This window comes from Fistularia commersonii, chromosome 10 (assembly GCF_037954325.1).
Source record: "Fistularia commersonii isolate RoL2024-O1a breed Wild chromosome 10, RoL_Fcom_v1.0, whole genome shotgun sequence".
NCBI lineage: Eukaryota > Metazoa > Chordata > Actinopteri > Syngnathiformes > Fistulariidae > Fistularia > Fistularia commersonii.
The window spans coordinates 11,085,982-11,100,434 of NC_141293.1; the positions used below are offsets into that span (position 1 = coordinate 11,085,982).

At 45.6% G+C, this 14,453-nt stretch overlaps 1 protein-coding gene across 23 annotated transcripts in view; it reads right to left on the minus strand.

Annotated features, from left to right (window-relative positions):
* Positions 1–14,453, minus strand: part of syngap1b (synaptic Ras GTPase activating protein 1b) — a 154,978-nt gene that overhangs the window by 9,462 nt on the left and 131,063 nt on the right. For 5 of the 23 annotated variants that reach the window (XM_086153734.1, XM_086153736.1, XM_086153727.1 and 2 more), the window contains 5 exons: positions 13,811–14,404; positions 12,914–13,354; positions 12,574–12,747; positions 11,951–12,162; positions 6,479–6,551 (listed from right to left, as the gene is read on the minus strand). In XM_086153734.1, the coding sequence (XP_086009860.1) occupies positions 6,479–6,551; positions 11,951–12,162; positions 12,574–12,747; positions 12,914–13,354; positions 13,811–14,404 (1,494 nt within the window). Of the gene's footprint in view, positions 1–1,569; positions 1,632–6,478; positions 6,552–8,478; positions 10,985–11,950; positions 12,163–12,573; positions 12,748–12,913; positions 13,355–13,810; positions 14,405–14,453 lie in introns of those variants that run through there. The other 18 variants (XM_086153740.1, XM_086153729.1, XM_086153745.1 and 15 more) reach the window with 8 other exon arrangements.

Below are 14,453 nucleotides of genomic sequence, written 5' to 3' on the forward strand. Positions count from 1 at the left end.
CCAAAGACAATTGATCTACCTCCTGCGCCACGTCGCCCTTTATCCTGCATATTATAACGAAACGCGACCATTCACTGTCATTCACACATCTGGACAATTTAAAGTCTCCAACTGACCTGTGGCTTGTTTTTGGACTAAGGGAGGAAACCAGGAGAACCCGTTGGAGAACGTGCAAAGTAAAGGAATTGAACCAGGGACCTTCTCACTGCACCGTCCCATCTTTGCATCGCATTTTGAACAACATCTTACTGAACCATGTTACTATCCTCCTCTTCCTCCCTACTAAATTTTCAAGCCTTGAGTTCCAAACCAGGAGTGGGGGCGGAGAAACTTGAGTGTTTACACATCTTCTATGGAGAGTTTATTATATTTTACCAATTATATTTCAAGCACTCAATCACACAGCGCCAGCCTTTAATGGCTTTTTCCCTTGGTTTCTGAAAATATGACATTAAATTCCTCCCTGAAATTGCCAGTTATGACTGAATAGCATGTGTGTTTATGCATTTCTATGTGCGCACATAAACAAGTCAAGGCATTTTGTCTATGTTAAATCTACAATTGTGAGGAACATTTTGAGCTGTCAGCCACCCGGCGTCTTTATTTACTTTTTTCCGCCAAGGCCTCTAATTTGTGCCGTTGTTTTTTTCGTGGAGGGTGTCTCTCTGCCGCGGAATACTTTCCCCCGTGTTACCGGCGGATGCAAGGAAACGTGCCGCTTGAGCCGAGGGCGGCGGTGAAAAACAAAGGAATATATAAATACATATTTTACATCCATACGTGTCCCCCCTCGGTGGGACTTCTCTGCATAAAAAAAATTTAAATTATACCTTTTCCAAGACGGCGGCCTCCTTCCTTTCGCCACATGTGCGCAGACAAATCTCAAATATTGTCGAGGAGCAAATTTACATCCGTCGGGGGGGAAATTATCGGCAGTTAATTACAACAATCCTGAATGGCTAGTGGACTGAACAAATTAAGACACGAGATGACCACCGGGAGTGGGGGGGGTTAAATTATTTTCCTCATTTGGTCAGAAATTCTGAGACAGAGGAGCAAAATTTGCATCCATAAAAGTGAAACCTATTCTGATTATTTCTACTAAAAAGGTAAAATCGATAGGGGGGGGGTTATTAACAGGCGGACCAACGGAGGAGGGAAGTTTAAAACTGTTTTTTTAAGAGGAGAAAGAGGATAGCTGATGTTCTTATTGGGTGGGTTAACGGTTCAGTTCCCGGCGCCTCCTGACTGCACATTGAAGGTTCCTCCGGCCAGACACCGCATGCACGGCAAGTCGCAGAGGGTGTGTGTGTGTGTGTGAATGAGTGAATGCTATCTAGCGTAAACGCGCCCTGTCCAATCAGCTGAGGACGCAGCTTTGAATGTCAGAGAAGTCTGTCACCACTCTGTCAACCCACTGACAACAGCCCCCACCCTCCCCCCTCCCTCATTTGACGGGTGGATGGCGGCGTGTCGCTCGCCGTGCACGGACAGGGACTCACACAGAGAAGAGCAGAGGCGGAGAGAGATCATGGATGGAGGGTGAGAGTTTGCCGGCTTGTTTATTACCTGGTTACTCGGGGCGGGACGGGAGCGAGACGGGGCTGCACTAGGATGGACTGACGCCTCCCCTAAGAGAAATCACCGTATCTTGTCAACAAAGGAAGGAGAGGAGAGAAGAGGAGAGGACAGGAGGAGAGGGGGAAGGGAAGGGAGGCCGGCGAGGGTTCAGGAGGGCAGCGCGGGGAAACAACAGCCACTCAAACGGCAACACAACAAAAAAAGAAAAATCCTCCTGACGCACATTTATAACAACAAACACACGCTCTCTCTCACCAACACACAAACGGATACACAACTTTGCGACTGAGTTTTAGAGCAACATGCCATGCAGCTCGACGGACGTCATGCTAGTAGGGGAGTTGGGAGGCGGGGGAGGGCGGGGGTTCGTTTGATTCTGCTGACGACATCTGGAACTGAAAGTGTCGGATTAATCTGAGACATGAGGATGCCGGGGTTCCTAACACATCTCCAGCAAACACACACACATACACTCACACACGGGGGGGTCTAACGAACATTTGTTGCGGAACACACACGCACGCGCGCACTCCTGGAACGCACAGGAAAAACACATCGATGGGGTTGACTAAGCTTGAGCTCTTCGATTCCCGGTTGGCCGGCGGGACTCCAGAGGGCGACCCCAGCAGCGCTGACCGGGATGGAAAACACGGATTATCTCGAAAGTACCCGAGCCACTTTAATCAGGTTAGGATGAGAAAATTCACACGCCAGAAACTCGGCTGAATGTGTTTCAGCCTCATGACCAGGTCAAATTCATTTTTAACACCGATCTGATATCTCACATGTGCATTCGTAAGATCACCTTCAGAAAGCAAACAACAAGTTTCCGATCATTTCTTACTATTTTCTTACAAGTTCATATGCGATTCATTTCGATGGAACCCGTGAGTGTTCTGCACGATGGCGGATTCAGGCAGCGGGCTAGAAGGATAGCGGACCAGAACCGACAGACATCTGAACAGTTTTTTCCTGCACTTGCCCTTTTTCACAGTCTACAAAACCTAACTTATATTGTATATATTTCCTTAGTGCAACCCGTTTCTTCTCTTTCCCTTAACTCACAAATCTAATCTTATCTGTGGACCTTCTCGGTCATCCAGGTCATGGTGAAATCTTGTCGTGGCAACTGGACTTTTCTTCATAACTAACATAACATAACTCATAACTCATATAAGTTATATTTGGAAACTCCAAATATAGAGAAGGAGATCTCGACAAGAACTCGAATCTCTAATTTCCTGCTACTAGGCATTGTCATAGCATGTCAAATTCCTGTGTACATTAAATGCAATTATAAATTCTTATTATTTTGGATTATTCATCCATTTCTTCAGCCATTCATTTGTTTTCAAAACTACTTATCCACTCAGTGTCGCACACAGGGTCACCGGAGTGCCGGAGCCTATCGCAGCCGTCATCGGGTTCATCCTGGACAGCTTGCCAGTCCGTCACAGGGCCGCATATAGAGCCACACAACCACTCACACTCTCATTCACACATCTGGGCAATTTAGTGTCCACTAAAATGTACAAAAATTGTACAAACCCCCCCTTCCCGCTGCTACTCTCTCATGCTGTCAACATCAGTTTGTATCTATGTGCACTTTATACTTCATATCTCAGAGTTTGTTTACTGTTCAATGTAAAGGTGCACTTTACTGTTAATTTGCACTCTATTTTTATTATTATTATTATTTTGCTAATTTCATGTCGCCGTGGGATTTTGAGAAACGCCCTCTATATTCCTCTGTATGTCCACAAATTAATAATTATTTATCCTTTCTTAATCCCTCATGGGGAAATTTGTTCTCTGCAATTATACCATCATTTTTGCTGCCCTCCACCAGCGACAGGGGAGCAGTTAGGGGGTTCAGTGTCTTGCTCAACAACACTTCGACGCACTAGGAGGAGCCAGGAATCAAACCAGGAATGTTCGGTTCCAAAAGGTAGATCGGATTGATGTACCTCCTGCGCTCCGCCACCACCTACTGACAATGGAGACTCCACATAAAAAGAGAATCGGGACCTTCATGCTGTGAAAGAGGAAGCGCTAACCATGGCGCTGCTATTTTGTATGACTGAATCTATTTTTTTCTCCGCTTTTCAACTTGTTTCCAGGCCATTTCTGGCTAAATATAAAACATGCATTTCTTAACACTAACATTTAAGTGACGTAAAATGATAAACAAATCTGAAATGACCTATTTCTTGTCCTGGTGAGAAAAAGCCTTTTTTTTTTTTTAAGTCATCGGGATCATTCTGGATCTCTACTGGCGCTAAAATATAATCTGCTTTTGCAGCTGGCAAGCTTGTCATGATTTGTAAACCTGCCTGCCTCCTCTCAGAGATGGTAAGTCCTTGTGACTGGTTTTCCTGAGAATTTTGGACAAATGCAGCCGGACGTTTCTGCCAGGATTAGTTCGATTGAGTTACTCGACCCTCATTTAACGCCGGGGTGTCCTTGTCTAAGCTGTTTTCTGCGGCTCGCTCCAGATTAATTTACGCCCCTTCCTCTCCTGCGGTGAGTTCAACGGTTGCACGAATCAGCGCGGGGCAACGTCACACCGTAGTCCACATCGTTGTCGTGACAACGGGTAAGGGGTTATCGAGGACATTGCAAGGGTAATAACGGTCTGTTGTGAAAAACTCACATTTTGTACACTCACTGGATAAAACTGCATGTGTAACCCAAACAGAGTACACAGAGTACACAAACAAGCAAGTATTGTTTCAAGATAGAGGTAACACAATGTAGTATTTGTATTTTAACAATGATTTTAAAGTCAAATAAGAGTTTCCCATTATAAGGATGTGGATTTAAAGAATCTGAAAATATTAAATCATTTTATGAGGGCAGTGATACAGCTTCAAACTGCCAGATCCAGTCAAATAAAGGAGTTCCTTAAAGACGAAATGACATTTAAATAATCAAATGTGTACATTAATTTTATTATTGTTATTAATTATAATAATAGTATCTATTAAATTTAAAATGTTATATATAATATTTATTAATTTCTTCATTCACAGAAAGAGACTATAGTCATTTCATTTGGAATTATTATTTTTTCTTTCGTTAATAGAAGTTTGGTGCTCAGAAAATAACATTTACTTGCAGTGGGACGCTTTTGTATTGGTTCATAGGGCTCACTAATCCCTCTAGAGGTCACAGGGGGAAGTGCGTGAACATTTTTGACCAACATGCAATAATTCATTCAGTCTCTCTCTGTAAGTGAGCTGCAGTACACTGTACGACTGACATTCTTAAAGAGCACAGACTAGAAATGCCAAAAATTAAAAAAATTAAATGCCTCACAGGTCACAAAATGAAAACCATGACTATGTGACCGAACAAACTAAACATACATTCATTCTGTATACCACATTTGTCACATATTTGGATATAAAATCCTTAAAACGCTTCCTTAAAAATCCTTAAAAAATCCTTAAAAAATCCTTAAAAATCCTTAAAATACTTAAAACGCTGATATCATGATTCCACAATCTCCCCTCCAGCCGCAAGTACAAAACTGCAAAAGATCATCGACTCCCTATGCAAAAACACCCCAATAAAGGATTTTTTGGGCGCATCCGGCCTGAATTCAACATCGCGGGAGATTTGGATCCAAGTGGGTCAGAAGTGAAAGACAGAAATCTGAACGGTGCCTATATTCCCCAGTGCTCTCATTACCTCTGGCATTTTCCCTCAAAGCCAAAGGTCTATATATATATACTATATATATATATATCTATATATATATATATACTGTACATATAATGTATATATACTGCATGAGTGCAATGTATTCAAAGCATGAGACATGCTCGAAGGTTGGGCTTTTTGAATTTGACAGGCTACAGAGGGGAGCAAGATGTGAGACAAGCCGAAGCAAGGAGACTGCGAGGGAACAGCACCGGCGCCGCCGCCGCCGCCCGAGGAGCAGTTTCTCGGGCCCCGTGTCACGCGGCAATGGAGTTCGGACCAGGACGTGCTCTGCCCACGACCACCAACAGCGTCACACACCCAGCCAGGCGTCTCCGTCGGCTGAGCCGAGGCAGGGTTCCCACTCTCATCGACTTCCAACGCTTTCCCGGACTTTTCCAGGACATCGCCATGGGAACACTGACCATGTCCATGTACATTGTCCGCAAGGGATGCAGCTATCATCCAAGAATTAGTTTATCTTCACCAAAGGAAATGAAAATATACAAAATAGAAATTCTAGATATTTTGAAGGGGCGTTTTCAACATTATTAGATAAAAAATAACAATTGACTAATGACATAAATAAATATAAACAATAATAATATTAAATATATATTGACTGAATACATGTTTCTGTATATATCTTTGTAATTGGCATTGACCATCAATAGTTTATTACATATATGATACTTACAAATTTGTGGTCCATAAATGAAAAGGACTAAAAATAGGATCTGTATGGTGTTTTCATAATAATGAGGTATCTGATGAAACTACAGGGAGGGTTTATAATAATTTTCCAGGACTTGACCCCCCCCACCCTCCCACCATCTTTAGGGGCAGGAAAAAAAATCTACACTCCCTTGTCTGCACCCTCTGCTGCCAGTGTGTGGGAACCCTGCGAGGAGCGCAGAAGAAGCAAAGACTCACATTTTTACATTTTTTTTTTCTTTGAAAGCTTTCAGGTAGAAGTAGCAAACACATGGACAAGTCAGAGGAAGGGCAAGGGGGAGGTGGGGGGGGGCAAGGCAGTCGTAGTTGAGGGGGGCAAGACGCAAGACGACGACAGACAAAATCATAAAGGAAGCCGGGGGGCAAAAAAAAAAAATCGGGGGGGGGGGGGGGGGCTGCAGAGATAGCACGGGCCGCCGCTGTGGACTCGGCGAGAGAAGAAGCGGTTGTCACAGACCTGATCAGCGAAAATCCTGGTTTTTGGCTCAATCACGGGTCCACCCCTCAACTCGTCCTCCACGGCCATGAGTCTTGGAAGTGACAGAGATATAGAGAGCGAGGGAGAGAGAGGAGGGAGAGGGAGGGGATGACAGAAAGAGAGGGAGCGTTATGAATTCATGATGAAAACACAGGTTTTTTTTGTTTTTTTTTTTCATCAGAGCATCTTCAAGGTGCACGTTCACGCTCGGGCCTATCTCGGGTCTACGCGCCCCCGACACGTACTCCCCGCCCCTACACCTCTTTTTCCCTTTACCGCCTTTTTCCCCCCCCGTCTCCCCCTCCCGGGATTCATCAGAGAACCCCTTTGCCGATTTAAGCTGTTTTCATAGAACGGCGGCGGACGGCCAACGGTGGGCAATTAGGTTGGGCAGCGTGATCTGATCCTTATCTTCCCCAGGGAATTGCCCATCTCGTTGGAGTCGGGACTGACCGGCGCTCTGCGTAAAACTCTTTTGACTGATCATTTCAAAGGCCCCGCTAGCTAGATAGCAGCCCTGCAGTTTTCATAAGCCCAGGTTTTTTTCTTTTTTTCCCTTAATTTTTATTTAATTATTTTTTTCCCAGCTCCGGATCATTATCCCGGTGCCAGGGATTCACTCCAGATCGGGTCATTCAAGGATATTTCTCTGGTGAGGGGGGTAATCTTGTGGTTTTCACCGCCAACTGGCTGAACCGGCGAGTATTGTCGTGGTGCCAAATGAACGTAAGTAAAAATAGTTCTGGCCGGTCTCATCTGATGCGTGACTTTCTGTGTGTGTGTGTGTTTAGTTGTAATCAAGCAGAGAAAAGGGAAATAAACTGTCCTGATATAAAGGAGCAATGACTTTGCAGTGCGTAAAATTTCTTGTTATACCTCACACACTTACGGACACACGCACACATACACTTTCCAGCTCATCCAGACGCACGTGCGACAAGAAAGAACGAAAATCCACGGGTGAAGTTTCAAACAGAAGTGTTTGGATGTTTTATTCCATAAATAATGTACAGTGTTGAGAATTTTGTTTTTTTTTTTTTTATACAAAAAAAAGAAGAGAATAAGGGGAAAAAAAAGGGAAAGAATCAATCATCAGCACAGACAGAAATATTAGCACTGTCTCAAAAAACAATGGCATGTAACGCGGGTTACAGCAGTAAAAAGGTTCTGATGTGACTTGAAAAGGCAGACGATGGTCCGTGCGGGTGACGCGTTACGAAATAAAAAGGAGGAGAAGAAGACGCTTTTGTATCCAGTTGTACTTCAAGTAGTGTGCATTTGAGGTCAAGTTGCACATGGAGTCAAAAACAATGTGCGCGTCCACCGACAGGAGGTCACAATGTCTGTGTTCTGCTACGAAGAGGGAAGGCAACAGACAGGTAGGATGTGAAGTCGACCGACACTAACTCCAGACCTGGCTCAAACCGCCACGAACACGCTCTCCTTTATTTTCTTTTTCGTACCAACTTACCTCTCGGCAGGCGATCGGTCAATAACAACGCATGCAACCGCCGACCGACCTCGCCCTTCCTCTCCAATGCCAAAATGAGGTGCGATTTGCAGCCGTTTGACTCAGGTCTGTTGTCAAAGTCAATAATAAACCCCTCGGCTGTTGCTACGAGAGTCTGTCGTCACGCGCACACGTCAAGCCAAAACTCGTCACCACCGGAAAAAGGGGGGGATTAATTTCGCAAGATGTGAGAACAGAAGTTTTCGCCGTAACACAATCCATAAAGCCCATAAATATATTCTTGCTACAGAAGAGAGGCAGAGATACTGACACCAGAATATCATCTAGATGCCTGGAGAATAAATAGAATATTCAAATAATACCAAAACTGCATAAGTTAAATGATGGTACCGTCTAACTTTCTCAAACAACTCCACTGCCACACCACTGGACACAACCAATGATGCATAGCAGGTCAAAAGTCAAGCATGTACAGCAAAATCATACAGATGGAAGAAAACCATTTAAATTTTTTTTTTTTTTTACTCTTTAATGAATATCCATTGCAGTCTTTCATTTAAAATGCAGATAAATTCACAAACACCATACAAATAATCCTGAACAAAAAGCCAAGAACTTAAAATCACACTTTTGCAGATTAAAAATAAGTAAATAAATTAATAATAATTAAAAAAAAAAAGTCACGTTAAATCGTTGTATTGTCTCTGTGGTACTTTTAGTACTCATGGTATATATATATATATTTTATTTATTGATTTTGTTAAACTTTTGATGGCACCTGGTCAAAGGGTTTGGCAGGAAGTTTGTCTTTACGCCCGGTTCCTGCACGTGCCCTTGCACAAACAGCACACACAGACATACTGTGTCTATTATTGCGCTTCTCCTGCTAAAAATATTAGCTATTGCAAGTTAAAATACATTTATATAATCTCACTTTCCATATATTCCATCTAGATATATATGTGTGTATATTCATATGTTATATTATTTTACTTATGGCTCTTGCGTCACACACTTAATATGCTATGGGATATAGTTAAAAATATACTATTATTGTGACATGTACAATAAAGATTTATTTCCTTTACTGCAAACAAGGGCTGGGCAATATATCAGAACTGACTATCTTCGAACTGTGAGAGATTCTGTTTAAGAAGAATCGTCGGGGGGATTAGCGGTCGCTGACAGGAAAAGGCCTGAAGATAACAGGGAGCGGCCTGAAAATCCGCAACCAAACATCAGGCGTTATGATAAAAACTCGGAATTTAGAACGATATGTCGGGAGAAACCCATTATGAATGTGTGAGATCATTAGATTGTCTTCAAATCTAAATGATGCACGAGTTCAGATCCGGGATTCAATGTCAGATGTGAATTGAAGGTGAACACAACATGACACTTGATTCTCCATTTGCTAATCAACGATCGCTTATAATCATTCATTTTGATTTACTGGCATCTGCATATTTTAAATCATACCCCCCCACCCCACCTCGCCCCACCGCCACCCATATGGCCCAGCCCTGCTGCACACTCACTGCATCACTCTAGGAACCAGCATGGCATACATCTACACAGCAAACAGCTTGAGGAAGATAGAGTTTCATTTATATTCATAACTACTAAAATGCATTAAAGTATTGTGAGGAAAATGAAAAAAGGGAAATAAATAACTCGAGCCTGTAGCCAAACTAATGGGTCATCACCCTAAGGAATAAAATATAGATATGAGCGCTACAGGTAAAGTGTATTCAGTGTTTCAGTGGATTTAACCTTGCATGAGCTAAAACTAAATATATGGCTTTGGTTTAAATTAGATTGTTTGGAACGTAAAGTTGTACCTGGTCCATTGACAGATATTGGATTTTGCTCTGAGCCTAAAGAAAAGTCTATGCACAGAACATTAAGGCTTCTCTGAAAGAAAGAAAAAGAAAAATCTCTGAAACTCAAAACACAAGTGTGTTTCAATTTTGCAGATGGAGAGATTTAATTCAAGCCTTGCCGAGGAGGAGCTGTGAACTCCGGATCTCTCGCATGCACGGGCACACACACACACACACACACACACACACACACACACCTTGAGCAGGACCTGAGCTCACTTTTGTATCGACATATTAATATGCGGAACTTTAACAATGGCGTCAATTGGAGAATAAAACAAACAACCCCTCCCAAAAAAAAATAATTCATAAGGCTATTTTTTTTCACACTTGTCATCCTGCTAAAGGTTCTTTTTTTTGGGATCTGATCAGTACAACAGGGTTTAAAAACGATGCTGAACCCCTTTCTCCTCACTTTTAAGGTCTTTTTGAGATGATGGAAAAGTCCTGCGGCGCATTTTCGCGGCACCGTCTGGATTGAGATCTGACTTTGGAAGCATCCAGATATGCTACTTAATTCATCCCTTAGCGGCGAAAGGGTGAGCTCGTCGCTGCCGATCTGCACCTTAAAACTCAAAACTCCGTTGGGTCGGGGAGGCGTCAGCCGCCGTTTAAAGTCAGTAAGTGCTTGGTTAAAAGTTTAACACGCTGGAATCTTCGCGGCTCACCGCTATGAGCCTCTCCTCTCTACAAAAAACAAAAACAAAAAAAAAGGAGCGGAGAGGAGGGTCGGCGTTTAAAAGTCCTTTCGCGGTTTGTCTTCGTTCAAAATGGAAGAGCTGATATTAAAAAGCGCAGCCTTCCACAGTCCGCCGCCCCCAGCTGTCCCAAGCAACGTGCCGGAAAAAACAAAGCGTGGCCGCGTTTCCTCGTTTCTTTTCCTTTTTCCGGAAGTTTCTTCATGTTAAATTTCTTAAAATCCTCTTGCGAGAGTCGGTCTGAAAATCGGGCTGGTTGGGAATCACACGATCCCGAGATCCAGTCGACCGAAAGCGGTGGTTTAAAAAAAATCGTTTTCACGGTTCTACTGCAGGAGGGTGTCAATTTTGCGGGTTTATGTACAAGGTTAAAGAGGATTTCCTGTTAAGGGCCTGGCAGGACTGTCTCTGTCTTCATTCCACGTCTTCTTTCCTGGAGTGGATTAGAAGTGGCAATATTCTCTGTCACACTTGTCCAGCCTGCAGTTTCAGACTATCACTATGAGACGTATCAGTAATCAGTTTCCACAAAACCAAACCCTGAAAAATATGATGTGCGGTCACGCTTGAAATGCACCGGAGCCAGACAAACATTTGTTTTTTTTTTTTTTTTTTTTTATCCATGCCTGAGTACGAGCGGGATATGACTGATATTGCACGCCGTTCCCATCAATGGCTTAATTTGGTGGCGGATCGATAAGAGGCTACGGACCGTACTCTTTAGCTGCTCTGTCAGATTTTCACACAAGCGCTCAAGAGGCCGGCCTCGTCTTAAGTCCTCCACACTCGTTCGAATACGATTCTTTTTTTTTTTTTTTTCGAAATAACAAGTGCTGTGAGAAGTAACCATGGTGGATTTTTCTACAAGAGGATCATGGCGGACAATCAGGAGACTTCATTGTCCGGCTTAACTCGGCGGAATAGAAACAAGCACCCAGGGAGCCCCGCCTGCATGCTGATTAAAGAGTAGACTGATCTGTGTCCTCCTCGCAGGCTCTCGTTTAATTTGCCACTCATTACACGTCGGTGGCCTCGGCTCTCAGTCCCCGGCCCTCTGATGCGCTCCCAGGGCCGGAGCGCTTAATGAAACCAAAACTCCTGACCAATAAGTTCGGCAGGATTAACAACCCCGGGCAAACGGGAGTCCTATCCCCTATGTGCAACGTACGGGTACTTATGAATGACCGCTTGGAGTCCACAGCCAGTAGCACGTCAAGCACATCCTACTGATCCTTTTAGTCAATACTCGAGAGAATATGCCACTTTTTCCACATGTTCCGGAAGAAAACTCATACAGTCCCGGCCAGCGCCAATACACAAGAAGGAAGTCAAGGTGGCCGCAGACCACATAAACCCTCAGCTGTCTTTTCCCTCCATCCCAACATCAGCCTCTATTTACCTGCTAATTATTCCTTTAATTTGGGAGTCTTTCTCCACTTGCTGTTGTCGGAGCCTCCTTTCACTGTCCTCCAGTCGATTCTGGTACTGTAGGAGGATCTTATTGGTCTGTTGCTCCTGCGTGAGGAGCCGCCGCTCATACTCCTCCAGCTTTTTGTGGGACATCATCAGGCGCTCCTTCAGGCAGTTGATCTCTTCCTCGTACTCCCGAACCTTGAGGCAGAGATACAGCGAGGATGTAACAACAAGAGGCGTTTGTACCGAGTTAGCCTTTATCTCGCGGCGGGATTTAACAGCTCCAGGGGGCTGGAGGATTCAAAAGTTCTTTCGCAAATTTACCGCACGTACTGTGAAGTAGAAACCTGCATGCAAGTACTCTAAATGAGGGCAGCTGCCATCCGTGAAGGTACGGCGAATGTACCGGCCAGATTTGTGAACATCTGGCGGATGGCTGCTGTCTCTCACACCGCTCGAGATCTCTGGGCTTTTGCGTTTAGGCCGGATCTGAGCGCCATCTGCTCGGCAATGATACACATGACTCGCCGTTCAGTTTACTTTAACATGACCGAGGGCCTTCCAAAACCCAAACAAAGACAACCACTACTAGTCGGCAGCGATACCTACCCTGTCCATGCGTGACTCGTCCATGCTCTTCGAGTACTCCTTCAGTTTGAAGTCCTCACGGTCGATCCGAGAACTTTCAATGTCCGCAGACAGATGAGGCATGTTGGAGACCCAGGCCACTGTTCTCTCATTGGCTGGGGTTGGGGGATTGAGGGTAGATGGAGACTGCGAGCCCTGGGAAGGAAGATCGGCACACTGAATATGAGAACATGGGGCCTGCGTCGGGTTTCTATGCACTCCTGGCCTGGCTGCTCCGCGGCGGGACTTGAGTCCAAATTTTGTCGATCTCAGACACTGCCGGGAAACGAACACGGACACACGACGGAGTCAGATATTTTACCTGTTTGCTCATGGTGGGTTTCAGCAAGTGTTGCTGCTGCTGGGACTGCTGCTGTGGGGACTGCTGGGTGCTCGGACTTGTGGTTCCCTGCGGACTCTGGCTTTCCCTGACGGAGCTCTGCTGGTGAGGCAGGCCCGGGGCAGTGTTGTCTTTGACGGAGAGCTGCCTGGACCCGTGCTGCCTGCCGCCATAGCCTGACTCCGGCGACTGGAGGAGGTTCCCACTCTGCGGTCGAGATTTAGCCGGGGCAGCCGGAGCGGCCGCTGAGCTGACGGACAGCTGATGAGAGGTCTGGGATTTGACACGCTGGGCGGGAGGCGGGGCAACAGAACTCTGGCGCATGGGTTGGACTGTGGAAGGAGGTGTCGTCGCCAGGGAGGAGTGGGAGGTTCCTGTCTGTGAGGCCATGCCCATCATTTGTTGTTGCTGCTGGATGTTATCCTTCGAAATAAAAAGAACAGCGGGATGATAAATTAGCATTTCCGGTTCTTAAGTTGAAATCAACTCGTGAGCAGTGCTTTGTTCCCCGTGTGGAAGAGTTGCATGAACCAAAGGGAATCTTAAAGGTACCGTCTTACAAAGAGTGATGGCTGAAGGAGCCCTTTTACACGGACATGGCGGATCGTCAATTTGGGACTGTTTGACTCTAACTTTGACCGAGACCACCTTTCCACAAGTGTCATTGGGAGTTTCGCGTTCCCAAACATATGGCGAGGGTAGTGAAAATGGTCAGTAGGTCTAAACAGGGCAGGTGCAAAAGAAACACAATCAAGGGAACAATTAAGGTGCTCGAATTCTCAACGGTTTAAGAGTCGATGATCACGGAAACGTTTAAAGATGAAAATATATACATGCGGTGGCTACCGGACGCCTTGAGATCGAGGTGAATCCGTGTACCTGCAAGTGCACGGACATCTGCCGTCGTCCATAATCAGCCCTGCTGTAGTCGTCACTGTAGCTGTGAGAGTGGATGATACTAGGCTGGCCCAGGTGACCGTCCCTGGTCCTGAGGGTGGACAGGTCCTCACTGCGAGAGAACCCCCCATGGGCGAACTGTGGGATGTAGGACTGGTGAGAGGGCTCGGGCTCTGGGGCCAGGAGCAGGGGCGCCGGGGGCTGAGCCCTGCTGTGCTGGTGATGGAGCTGTTGCTGTTGAGGCCCATCAGCAGTCGCCAGGTGAAAGAGGGGATTCTGGAAGGAAAGCGGGTAGCGCATGGCGGCGGCCTGCTGTTGCTGCTGCTGGGATAGCGAGTCGGTGGTGGTGCCCATCTGGCTCAGCTGGCTCAGCCGGAGACCGCCAGACATGCTGGAGCCGCCAGAGCCAGCTGACAACCTCCCACCGGCCCGGAGCTGGCTGCTCAGGCCGGACCCCAGGCCGCCACCGCCTCCGCTGCTCAGCCCGCCGAAGCTGCCCATGCCGGCGATGGAGGCCTGGGAGGAGTTGAGCATGTCCACCGACTGCAGGTTAGACACGCTGTTCATTCGGGAATCCTGGAGGTCCATCATAGATACGCTTTTATTGACACTGAGAACCTAAGGA